Raw genomic sequence first — 14,558 nt, forward strand, 5'->3', positions numbered from 1 at the left:
CAGTCTCCTTGTTATTGGGGCAGGAATAATAAAGGGTTGCTATCCTTGTTGTGTGAACCGAGGGCTGCAGAACTGTACCTGGCATACCCCAGTGGAGGGACTCACCCCTAACTGAACAGCACTCGCTAGGCAGGGGACATGGGTTCCAAAACCCAATGAGTTGAGAGAGGGTAGGAACAAGTACTTGTACCTGGTAGCGTGGGCCCTGTTTAAGGGTCCTAGATGCCCTTTGACCCTTCCTCTCTCCATGGCATAATAAATGAGCTAATTTAGACTCAATAGAGAATCTTATTACAGACTGCAGAGCTGAAATCACGGATATCTAGGTCTAAGTATTAGACCAACTTTGGGACAGTGTTTCTATTGCAAGAGACTGTCCAGTGTGCACCAGCAGTGAGGCTCCCCTTCTAGCAGCTGAAATCACAGAGAGCTGTGTTAAGTGTGGCAAGTGAGCAGCTGGTGCAGAGGCGTGGCAAGTGGCCCACAGGGCAGCTGGCAGAGAGGCACGACCAGCAGAGCGGCTGGGGAAAGGGCTAGAGCAGAGGCGTGGCAATCAGCCCTTGGGGCAACAAGGGAGTGCCCGAGCAGTGAAGCGTGTAAGGTGCTGCCTTACCACCACCACCACCCCGCCTTCCACACAGGGTGGGAGGTGAACTCTGCAGACGAACCTCTGAACTCTGGGGCTGCACTGGCCAAGGACAGCAACTGTGAGTGGCATACAGAGAAGGGACGGGCACATTAAAAGGACTTTTGGGTTGCTGGACTTAAGACCCTGAGGGGAAAAGGACACTGCCCAACTTACTTGGGGGTGGGTCTTTTGCTCATGGTTTGTGTTTATGAGCCCTAGTTGCGGTGTGTTCCCAAATTCATGCTGAGTTAATTCCCTCCTTTTAATAAAAGTTTTTGCTACACTCAGACTCTGTGCTTTACGAGAGGGGAAGTATTGCCTCTTGGAGGCACCCAGAGAGTGGTGTGCAGTTGTCCCAGGTCACTGGGTTGGGGCTCATGCCAGTTTTATGTTGTATTGTTGAAAGAACCCCTAGATACTGAACCTGGCCCTTGTTGCTGCTGGCTTTACCTGGCAGAAGGGTTACACTAGTGCAAACTGGATACTCATAGACCAAAAGACAAAAAGGAAGGAATTTTGGATAAACAGGCCAAACTTAAACTGACTCAGGGCCTTCTTCCAGCAAACAGAAATGACCTGCTGTCCAAGGGGGACTGCAACCCTTGCAGAAGAGTTGAGAGGACTTTGTCCTACTGGGACCCCATAAGACTGATAAGCTGTTAGCATGTATACAGCAATGTTGTTTTAAAATATATGTTTTCTCTGTAATGCCTTTATCTGAAGAATAAGTGTGATTGCATGGAAAGAGCTGTATGGTAACTTGGAACTGCTGGCAATTATACTCTTCAGAGCCCTCTGGTAACTAGCAAAGTGCAGATGCTGGCCTATTGAGGCAGGCTGGCTTGCTGGGGATATCACAGTGTAAGGCAGGGAGCTGTGCAGCCAGGGTCGTTCCTAGCTATTCTGGGGCCCTACGCAGCCCCCCTGTGGGGGGGAGGCAGGCCTCCGTGGCGGGGTGGGGCGAGCTGGCCCCAGGCCTCCATGGGGGAGGGGGGCTGCTTGGGACACAGGGGGGAACCACCCCCCAGCACTCACCTGCAGCATGGCTGGGGCCAGGCCACTGCACTTCCCACTGCCAGTGAGTGCCGTCCCGGCCCTGCTTCAGTCCTCATGGGAGTGGGGGCCATGGGGAAGAGGCGGAGAAGGGACTGGAACAGCACACACAGCACCAAATTTCCTAGTGCCCTACACAGTTGTGTACTTTGCGTATGGGTAAGGATGGCCCTGTGTGCAGCCTTAAACCCCAGTCAAGAGGGAAAGAGTTGTGGGTTTCAGCCCAAAAGAGGCAAAGGTTTCTGGCTCCCAGCTATTAAATGGGTGCCCTCAACAGCCCCAGAGGTGCAACTACCCTGAAACTGTGAAAATGAGTTGTTACAGCCCTTGGCTACATTGTTACATGCCCAGCTACAGTCTTAGATCTTTAGCTGAAACTATAGCAGTTCATGCCTTTAGCTCTGGAGTTTCCCAGTTCAATCCCCAGTGTGTGGACCAAGGTAGTGTCAGCTACACAAGGTCATAGAGAATTAAACCCTGTGAATTATGTTCCCAGGAAGCATTACTGGAATGTTCCTTTACTAATAAGACCAATAAACATAATTAAAAGGTAGATATATTGAGACTTCATGAGTAGTGTGGGTTGTAACAAACAAATATATAGAAGTGTGTCAAATTTTCATCAACAGGAAGGAGCCCAATAATACAACAAGGCCTGGCAGAAAGGTACCAGTAGAGCCTATGCAATCCCTTGGCCATTGGATTTCCATCCTCCTATATACCTTTGGATGCACTTGCTCATTTTTGCCCATAATTAGCAAATATGAAACCTTCACTGGCTGAACAGATATGCAATGATGAAGAATCTGGAATAAGTAGAACACATATGGGAATATTTATTTGTATATTCCAGAATTCATCTTCCTAGAGAGCTTCAGCACCTTGGGAAAATGGTGAGATCCATGATCAAAACATGATTCAAGAGGCATAAATATGAATACTTCAACAGAGCAAAGCCAGAAAGCATCCACGATATACTGTGAATCAAGCTTGACAAGCTTTGTGTCAATGTCTGTGCCAATGCTGAACCAATCCTGCACTGAAATCCTTAACATATGATGCCTACGTCTTCTGACGGCCAGCCTTTGGTGGCAAATGCTCAATCCATCTGGAACAGCATCAACATCCCAAATTCTAACAACCCTGAGTTTCAGTAGTTTCTACATACCAAGCTCCAAACAGCATCAAGTTTGTAATCTGATCACGTGCATTACCTTATCTGCTTTCTATGGAGACAAAATAGTTTTTGGATTTTTTTTTTAAAGGAATGAAATTCTAATCAAAACTAAAATGTGTTAAAGGTCTTGTTAATGTTTGCTCAGTGCACCCTCACCCACCGTTGTCATAATATTTATCCAAAAAGTGGGCTATAATAAATCATCAGAAAAATAATAATTCACTGATCATTAATATTCTTGCATGATGTAAGTAGAGTACAAGTTCTGTAATTAAACGTACATACATCATGCAAGAATATTACTAGTTTTCCAAGGATTTCTTACATGCCACCTTTGGATAAATACCATGACAACAGTATGTAAGGTGCACTGAGCATGCTAGGGCTGACAAGAGTTGCTGACAGAGTAGCGAACCACCAATGGGCCAATGTGTCACAGAAATGTTCAACCTATAGTGGCTGCCCGTAAAAATGAAGCAAAATATTTACCTAAACTATCTTTTTCTTTAGCAATAATGCCAATGTATGGAGGGTGGGGATGGCACAATATGTGATAAGCCCGAGTGCTATCCTAGACTTTTTAAAAGTAAATGATAGAAAACATTAACACCATTTTGTTTTGATTAGAATTTCATTCCTTTAAAAACAAAAAAAACTATTTTTCTTTCCTTTGAGAATTGCTCATATACATCCACATTCATGAACAGCACACACAACCCTGCTGTAGATCAGAACACTCCAGAAAGCGGATGATGTAATGCAATGTTCAGATTACAAATTTGAGATTGCAGGAAGATCATTTGCATTGTTAAAATCACCAGCTGGGGAGAAGCCAGGATGGCGTCTACACCCAGCAGGGGAAAGGAACTTTACCTGGAGATACACTTCAGAAGAATACATTTCAAAGGTTTGCTGGGCTATAAAGAGAGGGGGAGTAAACCACTACGTCATCCTTCACCTACGGACACAAAGAAACCAAGTGCTGTGAACTGTATATGGATCCTGGCTAAGGACTATGCTGGAAGAAGGACTATGGTGAAAAAACGAATATGAACAAAAGACTCTAGTTTGTTGAGTTTCTGTCTTAATAGCATATTTTCACTTTTGTTTGTTTGTGATCATTCCTATGCTTATTCCTTCTACTTGATAACTCTTAAACCCATGTCCTTTTATTAATAAAGTGGTTTTACTTTCACTATAAACCAACTCAGTGCTGTGATTGAAGGGGAAGGTGTGAACCTCAGGTAAGCTAATAGACTGCTGTCTACTGTCTCTTTAAAGGAGAGGAGAACTTGATAAGGTTTTGTGAATGTTCTAGTGGGAGGGACTGGATACTACAGGGAAACCTGTTTGGGGGAAACATGGCTACAAGGGCTATTGGTGTTACCCTTCAAGGAGGGTGAAAGCCACGGAGAGGCTACTGTGCTGTGAGTCCGCTGCAGGTATCAGGGCTCCGAGCCACAGCTGCACAGCACAGAGGCACCCATGGTTACAGGGCACATGGTGACAACCCCTTACTGGCCTGGGTTGAACCCAGAAGTGTCCATTTCATATAGTTTTTGCATTCGATATAGAATGTATATGGTAGGCAACTAAAGCCAAGCAAAGAAATGATTGAGAATCATTCTCTTTTCTGAATTTTGTGCCTTCAATCCATCAATCAACCAATTCCATCAGCCATGGTGCTGCATAAAAATCTTGTCTTATATGTGGGTGCTCTAACAGCAGCGATCAGCACAACCAGAAGAACAGTGTTGACTTGCTCTGTATATGATCTCAACAAATTTGTCTGGGACTTATGGAATCTCCATGCAAATTAGTGGACATGAGAGCCACCACTCTCATGGCTATGCTAAAAATGCAGGCATGAGATATATCAACTGCCGGGCAGATGAGAAGGTGATTAGTGTGTTTATGGATTAACAAGATTATGTTTTCTGTAGATGTGTCTGAACCTGGAGAAATAGGAAGCACTTGCCTGATACCATGTATGTTTTTGATTGCATAGCTTATTTCTCTCCGCAGTTCTTTCTCATTGAATTCCATCTAGAGGAACCAAAGGATAAAAATCATATTATACACAAATGCTTTTAACAATTCTGCAGAACATCTTACTAGACAACCAGAGAGACCAGAGTTTACAAAACACACTCATGGTAGGATTTGGGGATGGTCACCTTAGGAGAAATGTGTTTCATTTATTTAATTTTTAAAATTCTGTTAGTCTGATACACACACACACGGCTTATCTGTAGGACTGGCAGAAGAGCAGAGAAGGTGTCTCAGGCAGAAAAAGTTTTCTAACACAAAACCTGCATTTTTTTACAATCTGTGGATGAATGCTTGCATGTTTTGCACCCTAAACCAAACTGGCAAAAAAAAGCTCGAAACTAATACCTATTTTCCACAGATCTAATTTTAAAAAGGTACCTAAGTACTCATCACTAAGAAGAGAATCTAAGTTACATCAGAGGCAGTTATTTACCTGCCACATCTATCCAGAAAGAAGATGAGGAGAGCAGCCAACAGTGATAGAACAATGGAAAAGGTAGGGAAAATAGTAAGAGCTGGGGAAAAGAGACAGACATGAATAAATATCAAAACATGACCACTAGTTTTGACATTAGTCCATGCAGAAAGAGAAATGTAAGATTTCACATGTAACAGCTGAATTCTACCAAGACTAATTTTGCAAGGTAAGTACAAGAAGACATGTAGTTACAAAGATATTGGTTACAAAATAAGATTGATTCATTACAAATTTGGAAGAATACTGGAAATGAAATTGAGAAATTAGGGAGCAAAGGGGGAAATGTTTTTGCTAAAGCCACAGAAAGCAAACATTTGAGCCATTTTAAAATAATGTAGAATTATGACTGAGTTTTGAATATTGCATACAACAACAATCTCAGATTATGACTTGGTGTTCATAACCAGAAATAAAAATAAACTTCATTCCTATGTATTGGTGATAATTCAGCCCTTTTGTGTAATTTACTCCTTCTGATTAAGAGTTTTCCTGTTAGAACACCTTCAAAAGGAAATGTAACTTCACTGCCACTATAAATATGAATATGAAAATATAAAAACAACTCAAAGCAAGGAAGAAAGACAGACACATACCTTTACTAGTTCAAAAGGAAAACGCTCATGGAAAATACGATTGATTTTGGCACCACCAGATAGTTCTAATGTGTCAACTTGATCCCCTGATCCTTCAATTCTTTTTTCAAAGTCCACTGAGAACTGTTGAACCATCCTTAAAGTTCAAAACAGAAACAAACTCAACAATGCGTAAACTAAGCTTTTCATATCGTTTTTATTTCACTGTATTTATTACCAATGAATGATATTTCTAGGGTTAACAGTGGTACCTACATGTCCTTCTCCACTCCTAACGGACACAAGCAAGTATAAGGTTTTTCAAGTCTTTCTATAAATGTATACTGCTTACTCTCTTAAAAACCACCAGCTATTTTTAATTAGATTTTATGTATGGCTTGATATAAATGTCCAGATAGATTGGCACTCATACTGAACATAGAGTCCCATGAGGGAACCCTATGATAATAAACAGCAGTTGACGCAAAGACAACTATGTTAAGAAAACGTGTATTTTTGATTAAAAAGCGAGAAAAGGTTCCCTGAACCACACCGGGCATTCCAGGGGGTTCCAGTTTAGCGCAGAGTACACAAACCACAGCCCAAGATTATAATGCTCAGCGTAGGACTAAACAAAAAGATTTTCATCCAGCCCAGCATATTCTTATATGACTATTAAAATGAATTATGGAAAAATCTTTCTAAAATGGAAAGTGGCTAAAAATGTTATAATTCTTTCAGCCACAATAACCTCTTTGGAGTTTGCAGAGTATATAAGTGTCCTTCTGCATCTGCCTTTTACTGGGAAACATCAACATCCTAAGCTTTAAGCTTAAACAAGAGAGAAACTATTTTACATACAGAGAGGAGGAAGTGGACACTCACTGCAGTAAGGCTTTAGTCTTTCTAGTCGGATCTTCTGGTTTAAAGTTTTTATATACCTCTACTTCATGCTCTATAGAAAGCAGCTGGCTCTGAAGTTTGCTCCTGAAGGCTGGCAGTGTATCTCGAATGTGATTGGTGAGTTGCTACAAAATAAAATGAATTCTTTAAACACTGGGAAGACAGATGGATGGAAAGGATATAGCCCATTCCCTTTGATAACCACACACAAGAAAATATGACCTGTGCTAGGCTTTCCAATGGAATTCATGTTGATCTTTGAAGTGACAGGTATACCCACAGGCAATACAAGAGCCTCTTTTCTTGTACACATACTATAATCAGGGCTTGAAAAGTTACCTGACATCCCTCCCCCCCCCACACACACACACACTCAGTTGAGCAATAAAGTGAGGTTTGGTACAAAATACTTGCTCAGCTACACCAACAAAAGCCAGGCATAGTTAATTGATAGCGGCACGGTTCCACATTAAGTTCTAACCCTTTCAGAATGCCACTTATACAATCAACCAATGCTGTCCCCTCTCCTCCCTTTGCAGGATTTCTCTACTGCTGTGGCCTACTCTCTCAGGCACACAGCAGACCCTGTTTTCCAACTCTTCCATTTTACCTAGGGCCTCTGCTCTTTGCTCCACTTCCCCTTTTAAAGGAAGTGTGACTCATGGGGACTAAGTCACAGACTGATGTCCCATCCAGTTGTCGGGGACAACAAACCTAGCAGCTCTAGCGACACTACTCCCTCTCTTCCCCTCGCCCCCTGAAAAAGAGCAAACAGCTCTGCTGCTCCCTCCTGTTATGGGATGACAGTGTCTGGGTCACTCTGTTCCTTTCCTTTCTGCTCTTCCAAAAAGGCAGCAGCATCCCAGCCACACACAGCCGATTTACAGGGTCCAAATTTCTACTCACCCGAGGCAAGCAGCTGAGCAGGTTTTGCTAGTTGTACTATAATCATACATTGTAAGACACTTCACGAGTATACTACATTGTTTAGAAAAACTGGATGAGCACAAGTCCATGAGGCCAGATGCACTGCATCTGAGGGTGCTAAAGGAGTTGGTGGATGTGATTGCAGAGCCACTGGCCATTATCTTTGAAAACTCATGGCGAGTGGAAGAGGTCCCGGATGACTGGAAAAAGGCTAACGTAGTGCCCATCTTTTAAAAAGGAAAGGAGGATGATTCAGGGAACTACAGGCCAGTCAGCCTCACCTCAGTCCCTGGAAAAATCATGGAGCAGATCCTCAAGGAATCAATTTTGAAGTACTTCGAGGAGAGGAAAGGGATCAGGAACATTCAGCATGGCTTCAGCAATGGCAAGTCATGCCTGGCTAACCTAATTGCCTTCTATGATGAAATAACTAGCTCTGTGGATGAGGGGAAAGCAGTGGACGTGTTATTCCTTGACTTTAGCAAAGCTTTTGATATGGTCTCCCACAGTATTCTTGCCAGCAAGTTAAAGAAGTATGGGCTGGATGAATGGACTATAAAGGTGACTAGAAAGTTGGCTAGATCATCGGGCTCAACGGGTAGTGATCAATGGCTCCATGTCTACTTGGCAGCCGGTATCAAGCAGAGTGCCCCAAGGGTCAGTCCTGGCATCAGTTTTATTCAATACCTTCATTAAAGATCTGGAGGATGGGATAGATTGCACTCTCAGCAAGTTTGCAGATTACACTAAACTGGAAGGAGTGGTAGATACACTGGAGGGTAGGGATAGGATACAGAGGGACCTAGACAAATTAGAGGATTGGGCCAAAAGAAATCTGATGAGGTTCAACAAGGACAAGTGCAGAATCTTGCACTTAGGATGGAAGAATCCCATGAACAGACTAGGGACCAAGTGGCTAGGCTGCAGTTCTGCAGAAAAGGACCTAGGGGTTACTGTGGATGAGAAGCTGGATATGAGTCAACAGTATGCCCTTGTTGCCAAGAAGGCTAACGGCATTTTGGACTGTATATGTAGGAGCATTGCCAGCAGATTGAGGGATGTGATCATTCCTCTCTATTCGGCATTGGTGAGGCCTCAGCTGGAGTACTGTGTCCAGTTTTGGGCCCCACACTACAAGAAGGATATGGAAAAATTGGAAAGAGTCCAGCGGAGGGCAACAAAAATGATTAGGGGGTGGAGCACATGTCTTATGAGGAGAGGCTGAGGGAACTGGGATTATTTAGTCTGCAGAAGAGAAGAATGAGGGGGGATTTGATAGCTGCTTTCAATGACCTGAAAGGGGGTTCCAAAGAGGATAGATCTAGACTGTTCTCAGTGGTAGCAAATGACAGAACCAGGAGTAATGGTCTCAAGTTGCAGTGGGGGAGGTTTAGGTTGGATATTAGGAAAAACTTTTTCACCAGGAAGGTTGTGAAGCACTGGAATGGGTTATTAAGGGTACGTCTACACTACCAGCCGGATCGGCGGGTAGTGATCGATCTATCGGGGATCCATTTATCCCCGATCACTCTGTCGTCGACTCCGGAACTCCACCGTGGCAAGAGGCGGAAGCAGAGTCGACGAGGGAGTGGCAACGGTCGACTTGCCGCCGTCCTCACGGCCAGGTAAATCGACCTAAAATATGCCACCTTCAGCTACGCTATTCACGTAGCGGAAGTTGCATATCTTAGGTCGACCTCTTTCCCCCCTCCCCCCAGCCAGTGTAGACCTAACCCTAGGCAGGTGGTGGAATCTCCTTCCTTAGAGGTTTTTAACGTCAGGCTTGACAAAGCCCTGGCTGGGATGATTTAGTTGGGCATTGGTCCTGCTTTGAGCAGGGGGTTGGACTAGATGACCTCCTGAGATCCCTTCCAAGCCTGATATTCTATGATTCTATCATACATGGACCCTTCAAGTAATGGTCAAAGGGCTCAAATCCATCCACAGCTTGAACATGTTCTTTCTAGCCACCTCCAACCCTACCAGAGGGTTTTGGAAATGCACAAATTGCTCCTAGGACAATATGGTAAATCCTGGCTACTCTACTGAAATGTTTTCTCCCAGAAGGCCATATCTGTACTATTGGAGAGTCTCTATTGCATTATTTACCCATATATACAGCACTGGTATCCAACGTGCGGCCCTCAAGTCTCTGAATTGGGGCCTTTGAGGAGAGCTGTGTTAAGATGATGTGTATTTGTATATACTGAAAAAAAACAAACACATTCCTTGAACCCCACCCTCTACTTTTAAATAGTATTTGAATCAGCCTTGTTATTACAGTGAGGAAATAAGGGGCACGTTCTCCTACAGCCCCGGGAGCAGCTCTGCTCCATCAACCCCTTCCCTGTCAGGCTGTGGGAGGCTCAAGGAAAGCAGGATAGCTGCTCAATCAGCTCTTTCTGAACCTAGGACAGCGTGTATTTGAGAATTGCTCCCCTATCCCATACAGGGCAGCAGAAGAAAGAAGCAACTGAGAACCAGCCACAAGTTATAGCTCCCTGTCCCCTAGCAGAAGACTTGTAGGTGGTTTCTTCTCCCTTTGTGAAAAGAGAACTGAACAGGGCAAAGGAACGGCCCCAACATTGACTGGAGCCTCTGGGTCTTTTTAAGATAACATTTGGCCCTCAGGCTAAAGCGGGCACCACTGTTTTACAGTGTTCGTATATAGGTCTGTTTGTTAGCCTGGGATATTGGCTTATCCAATGGAATAAGCCTCTGCCCCAGCTTACCTGCTGCTGCCACGCGCCTGCCCCTGCTTCTTTTCAGACTTCCCGTGAAGATCTGATTCGCAGGAAGTGGGGGAAGGGGAGGAGCAGGGGGGCGGAGCGTTCAGGGGAGGAGAGGAGGGGGAAGACAGCTGCGGGGCTGGACGGCGTAGTAAGGCTGCAGGGGATGGGGGGGAGCAGGGAAGGGGCTTTGGCTGCCGAGCGGCACTTGGCTGCCGCTTTTCTGTCTGTGAATAGCCGACCGGGGGGAAATCCCGGACATTTTTAGATTTTTAGAAATCCCTCCGGATGGCTATTTGTAGACAAAAAAGCCGGACATGTCCGGGGAAATCCAGACATATGGTAACCCTACCTATCTCAAGGCAAAGTCAAGCAACCAGTCAGGAGGGGCAAAGGGGCTTGGGGGGAAAGTATAAAACACTAAAAAAAAAAAATCAATCAAATGCCCATCCCTGACTGCAGCACAACCTCATTCCTTACCCTTCCCAGTGTGACTGTAGGTGTGAATTGCAGTTATATTTGGGCCTGCTAAGAAGAAGGAGAAGGAGAGAATGGGGAACGGGGATGCAGGCAAGGCTCTGCAGCCTCAGAGCTAGGAACAGAACACTGGGAAACAGACTCTGCCAGTGTGTAGAGCTATCACATTGTCTTCACTTCACACTTCTGCAGACAGAACATGGAGAGAGGGTGAAGAGAAAGCATTCTAACATACAGTTTAGCTGCTTTTAGTACCAACAGCTATATGGGAAAAAAAATCTTGCCTTATATCACTTTATCTTGACTTTCATTGGTAATCCTGAAAGCACTGGAGAGTGGAAAAGCAGGAAGCAAAGGGGGAAAACAAATTCATAAACAAAACTCACTGACTGCATGAAGGCCTGACCTTTGCTCATTTATAGTTTCCATGTGTACTGTGGTAAGACCTGTACTATCAATGTCTAATTAGACTGTAAACTCATTGGGCCATGGGCCACTTCTGTTTTGTACAGTTCCAAGCACATTTTGGATGCTCTGTAAGAAGAATGATTTTTTAAAATATTTTAATGCATTTTGGGGCATGTCTGAAACAAGTCAATAGTAACGATGAAACAAATAAATACGATACTGTATTTACGAAGTAAAGTGCACTGGATTCAGGGGCACAAAGATGGATAAAAATTCAGGAAGGAGGAGGTGGTTGCTATATACAACATCCAATCAATATCTGGCAAAGGTCAAGAATTACTTCAGTTGGTTTTCATCTTTACACTAACTGACCTCTCATCACATTCCAAACATCACCAAATCTAGCAATTTGGAAAGGTGCAAGTTTGGTTTGATTTTGTATCTCAGTGTCCTAGTTTTATAAACATCCAACAGAAGAAGCTACTAACAAGAGAAGTTACTAGTGCATTTCCTATTTGCCCAAGTGATGCCGGGGGGGAGGGTCTTCCATTTTTAATGGACAAAGATGTAACAGATCATACACAAATAACCACAGCTCATTGCTTAAGAACAAAAGGGTTTTTTTTTAATCTATGTTACAAATAAATCCTCTATTATTTCTCCCTCTAAAACAAACCAGGAATAAATTATTGTTCAGAAAAACCTGTAAACAGAGTTCAATGAGCTATTTTCCCCATAGAATCACACTCTGGAGTTTCATTTGAGCACCATCTTGTGGATCCAGAGACATTTAAATTTCAATCAGATAAGCACAGGCACCAGCACGTGTAATAACAACATGCTTCATATGAATGGTACTTATATGGATCTCTACAGCATAACCCCTTCCATTCAAAGAAAACCCCACAGAATTCCAACAATGAATACCGACGGGCATAGCAGACTGTGTTTTTGTAAAGTAGCCAACTCACCAGTAATTAATTAAAATTCGTCTAAGTAAATTAAAGTAATTTGGAAGTAATAAGACAGCTCCCTACAATAATGAGAAGTTTAACTATTTTAACCTAAAATAAACCCCCAAAAGTGACCAAAACAAAAACATTCCAAACAAAAGCAAACCTGTACGATGCATGAGAGTTCTGCCACCCTGTCTCAGAAATAAGCTTTGTATCACAGATAAACTGACCTGGTATTCCTCTCTAGAGGTTGCTCTAACTCAAACAGAACATGCCTCAACACAGCCATCAGATTGCAGGCCTGCCAAGTCACTGTAGTGAGAAATGCCAGCGATTTATTCTTGTTCCTCTTGGAAATAGCAGCAGTTATTGGCACTTGTTAACTGAAGTCAAAGGAAACAAAGAACCAGGTGGACTTTCTAAGGCCCTTATTCTTCTTTAAATAAAGAGCCAAGAACCTTGTGACACTAAACCTGGTAAAAGTTTCAACGAGATGAGCAAGCAGAAGTGGGAAGAACATTGGCAAGATGATCAGCTCATTAAGTTGGAACTCTGACACTACTTTCAATAAGGAACTTAGAGATGCATTCAGAGCATCATCTTATCCTTTTCAAACTTGGTATGAGGTCGATCAGTCACTAGAATCTGTATTTCACTCACCCGCTACAAGCCAACAGAATTAAGAAAGTAATAAATCAATTTATTCATGCCTGAATATCGGTGACATCATAGCAGAATTTTCAGAAGCCTTCACAATCCATCACTAACTTGGAACTCTCAGCAGCTAACCTTCCAGTGACTATCCATCTATCTCATCGCTGGTCGTCCCCTACTATGATGACCCTTCACTATTCTTCCTTAACTTTCTCAAGGTTATTTCCATTCCTATGCTTAATGTATATTTCCATGTCTATGCCTCTTAGGTAAACAAGCCAATATAGGAAATTTGAGCTCGTAGGAAATGTGTTGCTCAAAAAGAGGCACCATCAGTTTTGTCAGGGTTATATTAATATCCAACAACACAAGACTTTTTAAATAGGGGGTGTCAAATTCAATATGCCCACATTAGCCCGATAACAAGTTGCTGAAGAGAGACTTAGTTTACCTTTCAACAAATTCATGGTAGTCCAAGAGAATTACCAAAATGAACATGAATGGAATCGGTCTTTAAATCTAGCAGACAATTAGTTTGGTTGAATTTTTGGGGAAAGGGAAGGATGGGGCCCGGAGGAAGTGACCAGTTATAAAGGGATCCATGTGGGGCCACGCACACCAAATAACACACCTTTATGATTTTAAACCCTTTTAGTAGACTCTTTCAGATAAACCAGGAAGACTTGAGACATTTGCTAAGAAACATCATGCCTCTGGAATTTTACACTATCAAAAGACTGCCTGGTTCCCATTCCACTGGATAAGCCAATATCATCCACAGCTGGGCTGAGAACCATCTGTCTCAGCCAAAAGAAGGTTATCAAGTTCAGTCAACCCTTGGCCCCCCCCGAGCTTGGTCGGTACCTTTGCTACCAGAAGTAGTGGTAAACGGTTTCCAGACTCCCCTCCACTGTGGATAGAAAAAGTATCCCTTGGCAGAATAGTACATTGATAGTTTCTTGTTCAGGTGAGTGACAAATGGATCAGCCTCTAATTTCCCAGCTGGAGGAAGGTGTGATCTACCATGCTGTTCTCCAGGGGATATTCATTAGAGACTTCAACCAATCACAAGAACTGTTCTGTGTTCCCTTGGGGTCACAAATCACCTCAATGCAGATGAGGAGACAGGGCTAAGACCCTGCACCCCTATTCACTGCCCCAGAGACCAAACAAAGGTGCAGCATGAGCACCCAATGTGTTCCATGGAGCAACTGTGTCTCCTGGGGGGATAATTCCAAACCCCCCCCCCAACCCACCCCAGCCCTCCTTGGGGTAGCTTCTAGCTCCATATTACCCCTTACACACAGTTGTGGCTAGTGCCATAATCTAATCCTTAACCTGAAGTAACACATTGAGGGAGACAGGCAAATGCGTTCTTTATCTAGGGTCAGATGGACTGCCTAGAGTTTTCTTCTTTGGGAACTTTAAATCAGACAATGTGATATGAGTCATGTTTTCAAGCTAGGCCGCTTAAAAAACCAGAGGTCAGTATAATGAGCCCAAGTGATGTTCTGATGCTTGAGAGTAACATGAAAGAGGTGGTT

At 43.4% G+C, this 14,558-nt stretch overlaps 1 protein-coding gene across 6 annotated transcripts in view; it reads right to left on the bottom strand.

Annotated features, from left to right (window-relative positions):
- The window catches only part of DNM3 (dynamin 3), a 325,491-nt gene that overhangs the window by 222,304 nt on the left and 88,629 nt on the right, over positions 1-14,558 (bottom strand). For all 6 annotated transcript variants that reach the window (XM_034778298.1, XM_034778297.1, XM_034778295.1 and 3 more), the window contains exons 7-9: positions 6,846-6,988; positions 5,982-6,117; positions 4,837-4,904 (exon numbers count right to left, since the gene is read on the bottom strand). In XM_034778298.1, coding sequence (XP_034634189.1) covers positions 4,837-4,904; positions 5,982-6,117; positions 6,846-6,988 — 347 coding nt within the window. The remainder of the gene's footprint in view (positions 1-4,836; positions 4,905-5,981; positions 6,118-6,845; positions 6,989-14,558) is intronic.

Source organism: Trachemys scripta, chromosome 8 (assembly GCF_013100865.1).
Source record: "Trachemys scripta elegans isolate TJP31775 chromosome 8, CAS_Tse_1.0, whole genome shotgun sequence".
Lineage (NCBI taxonomy): Eukaryota > Metazoa > Chordata > Testudines > Emydidae > Trachemys > Trachemys scripta.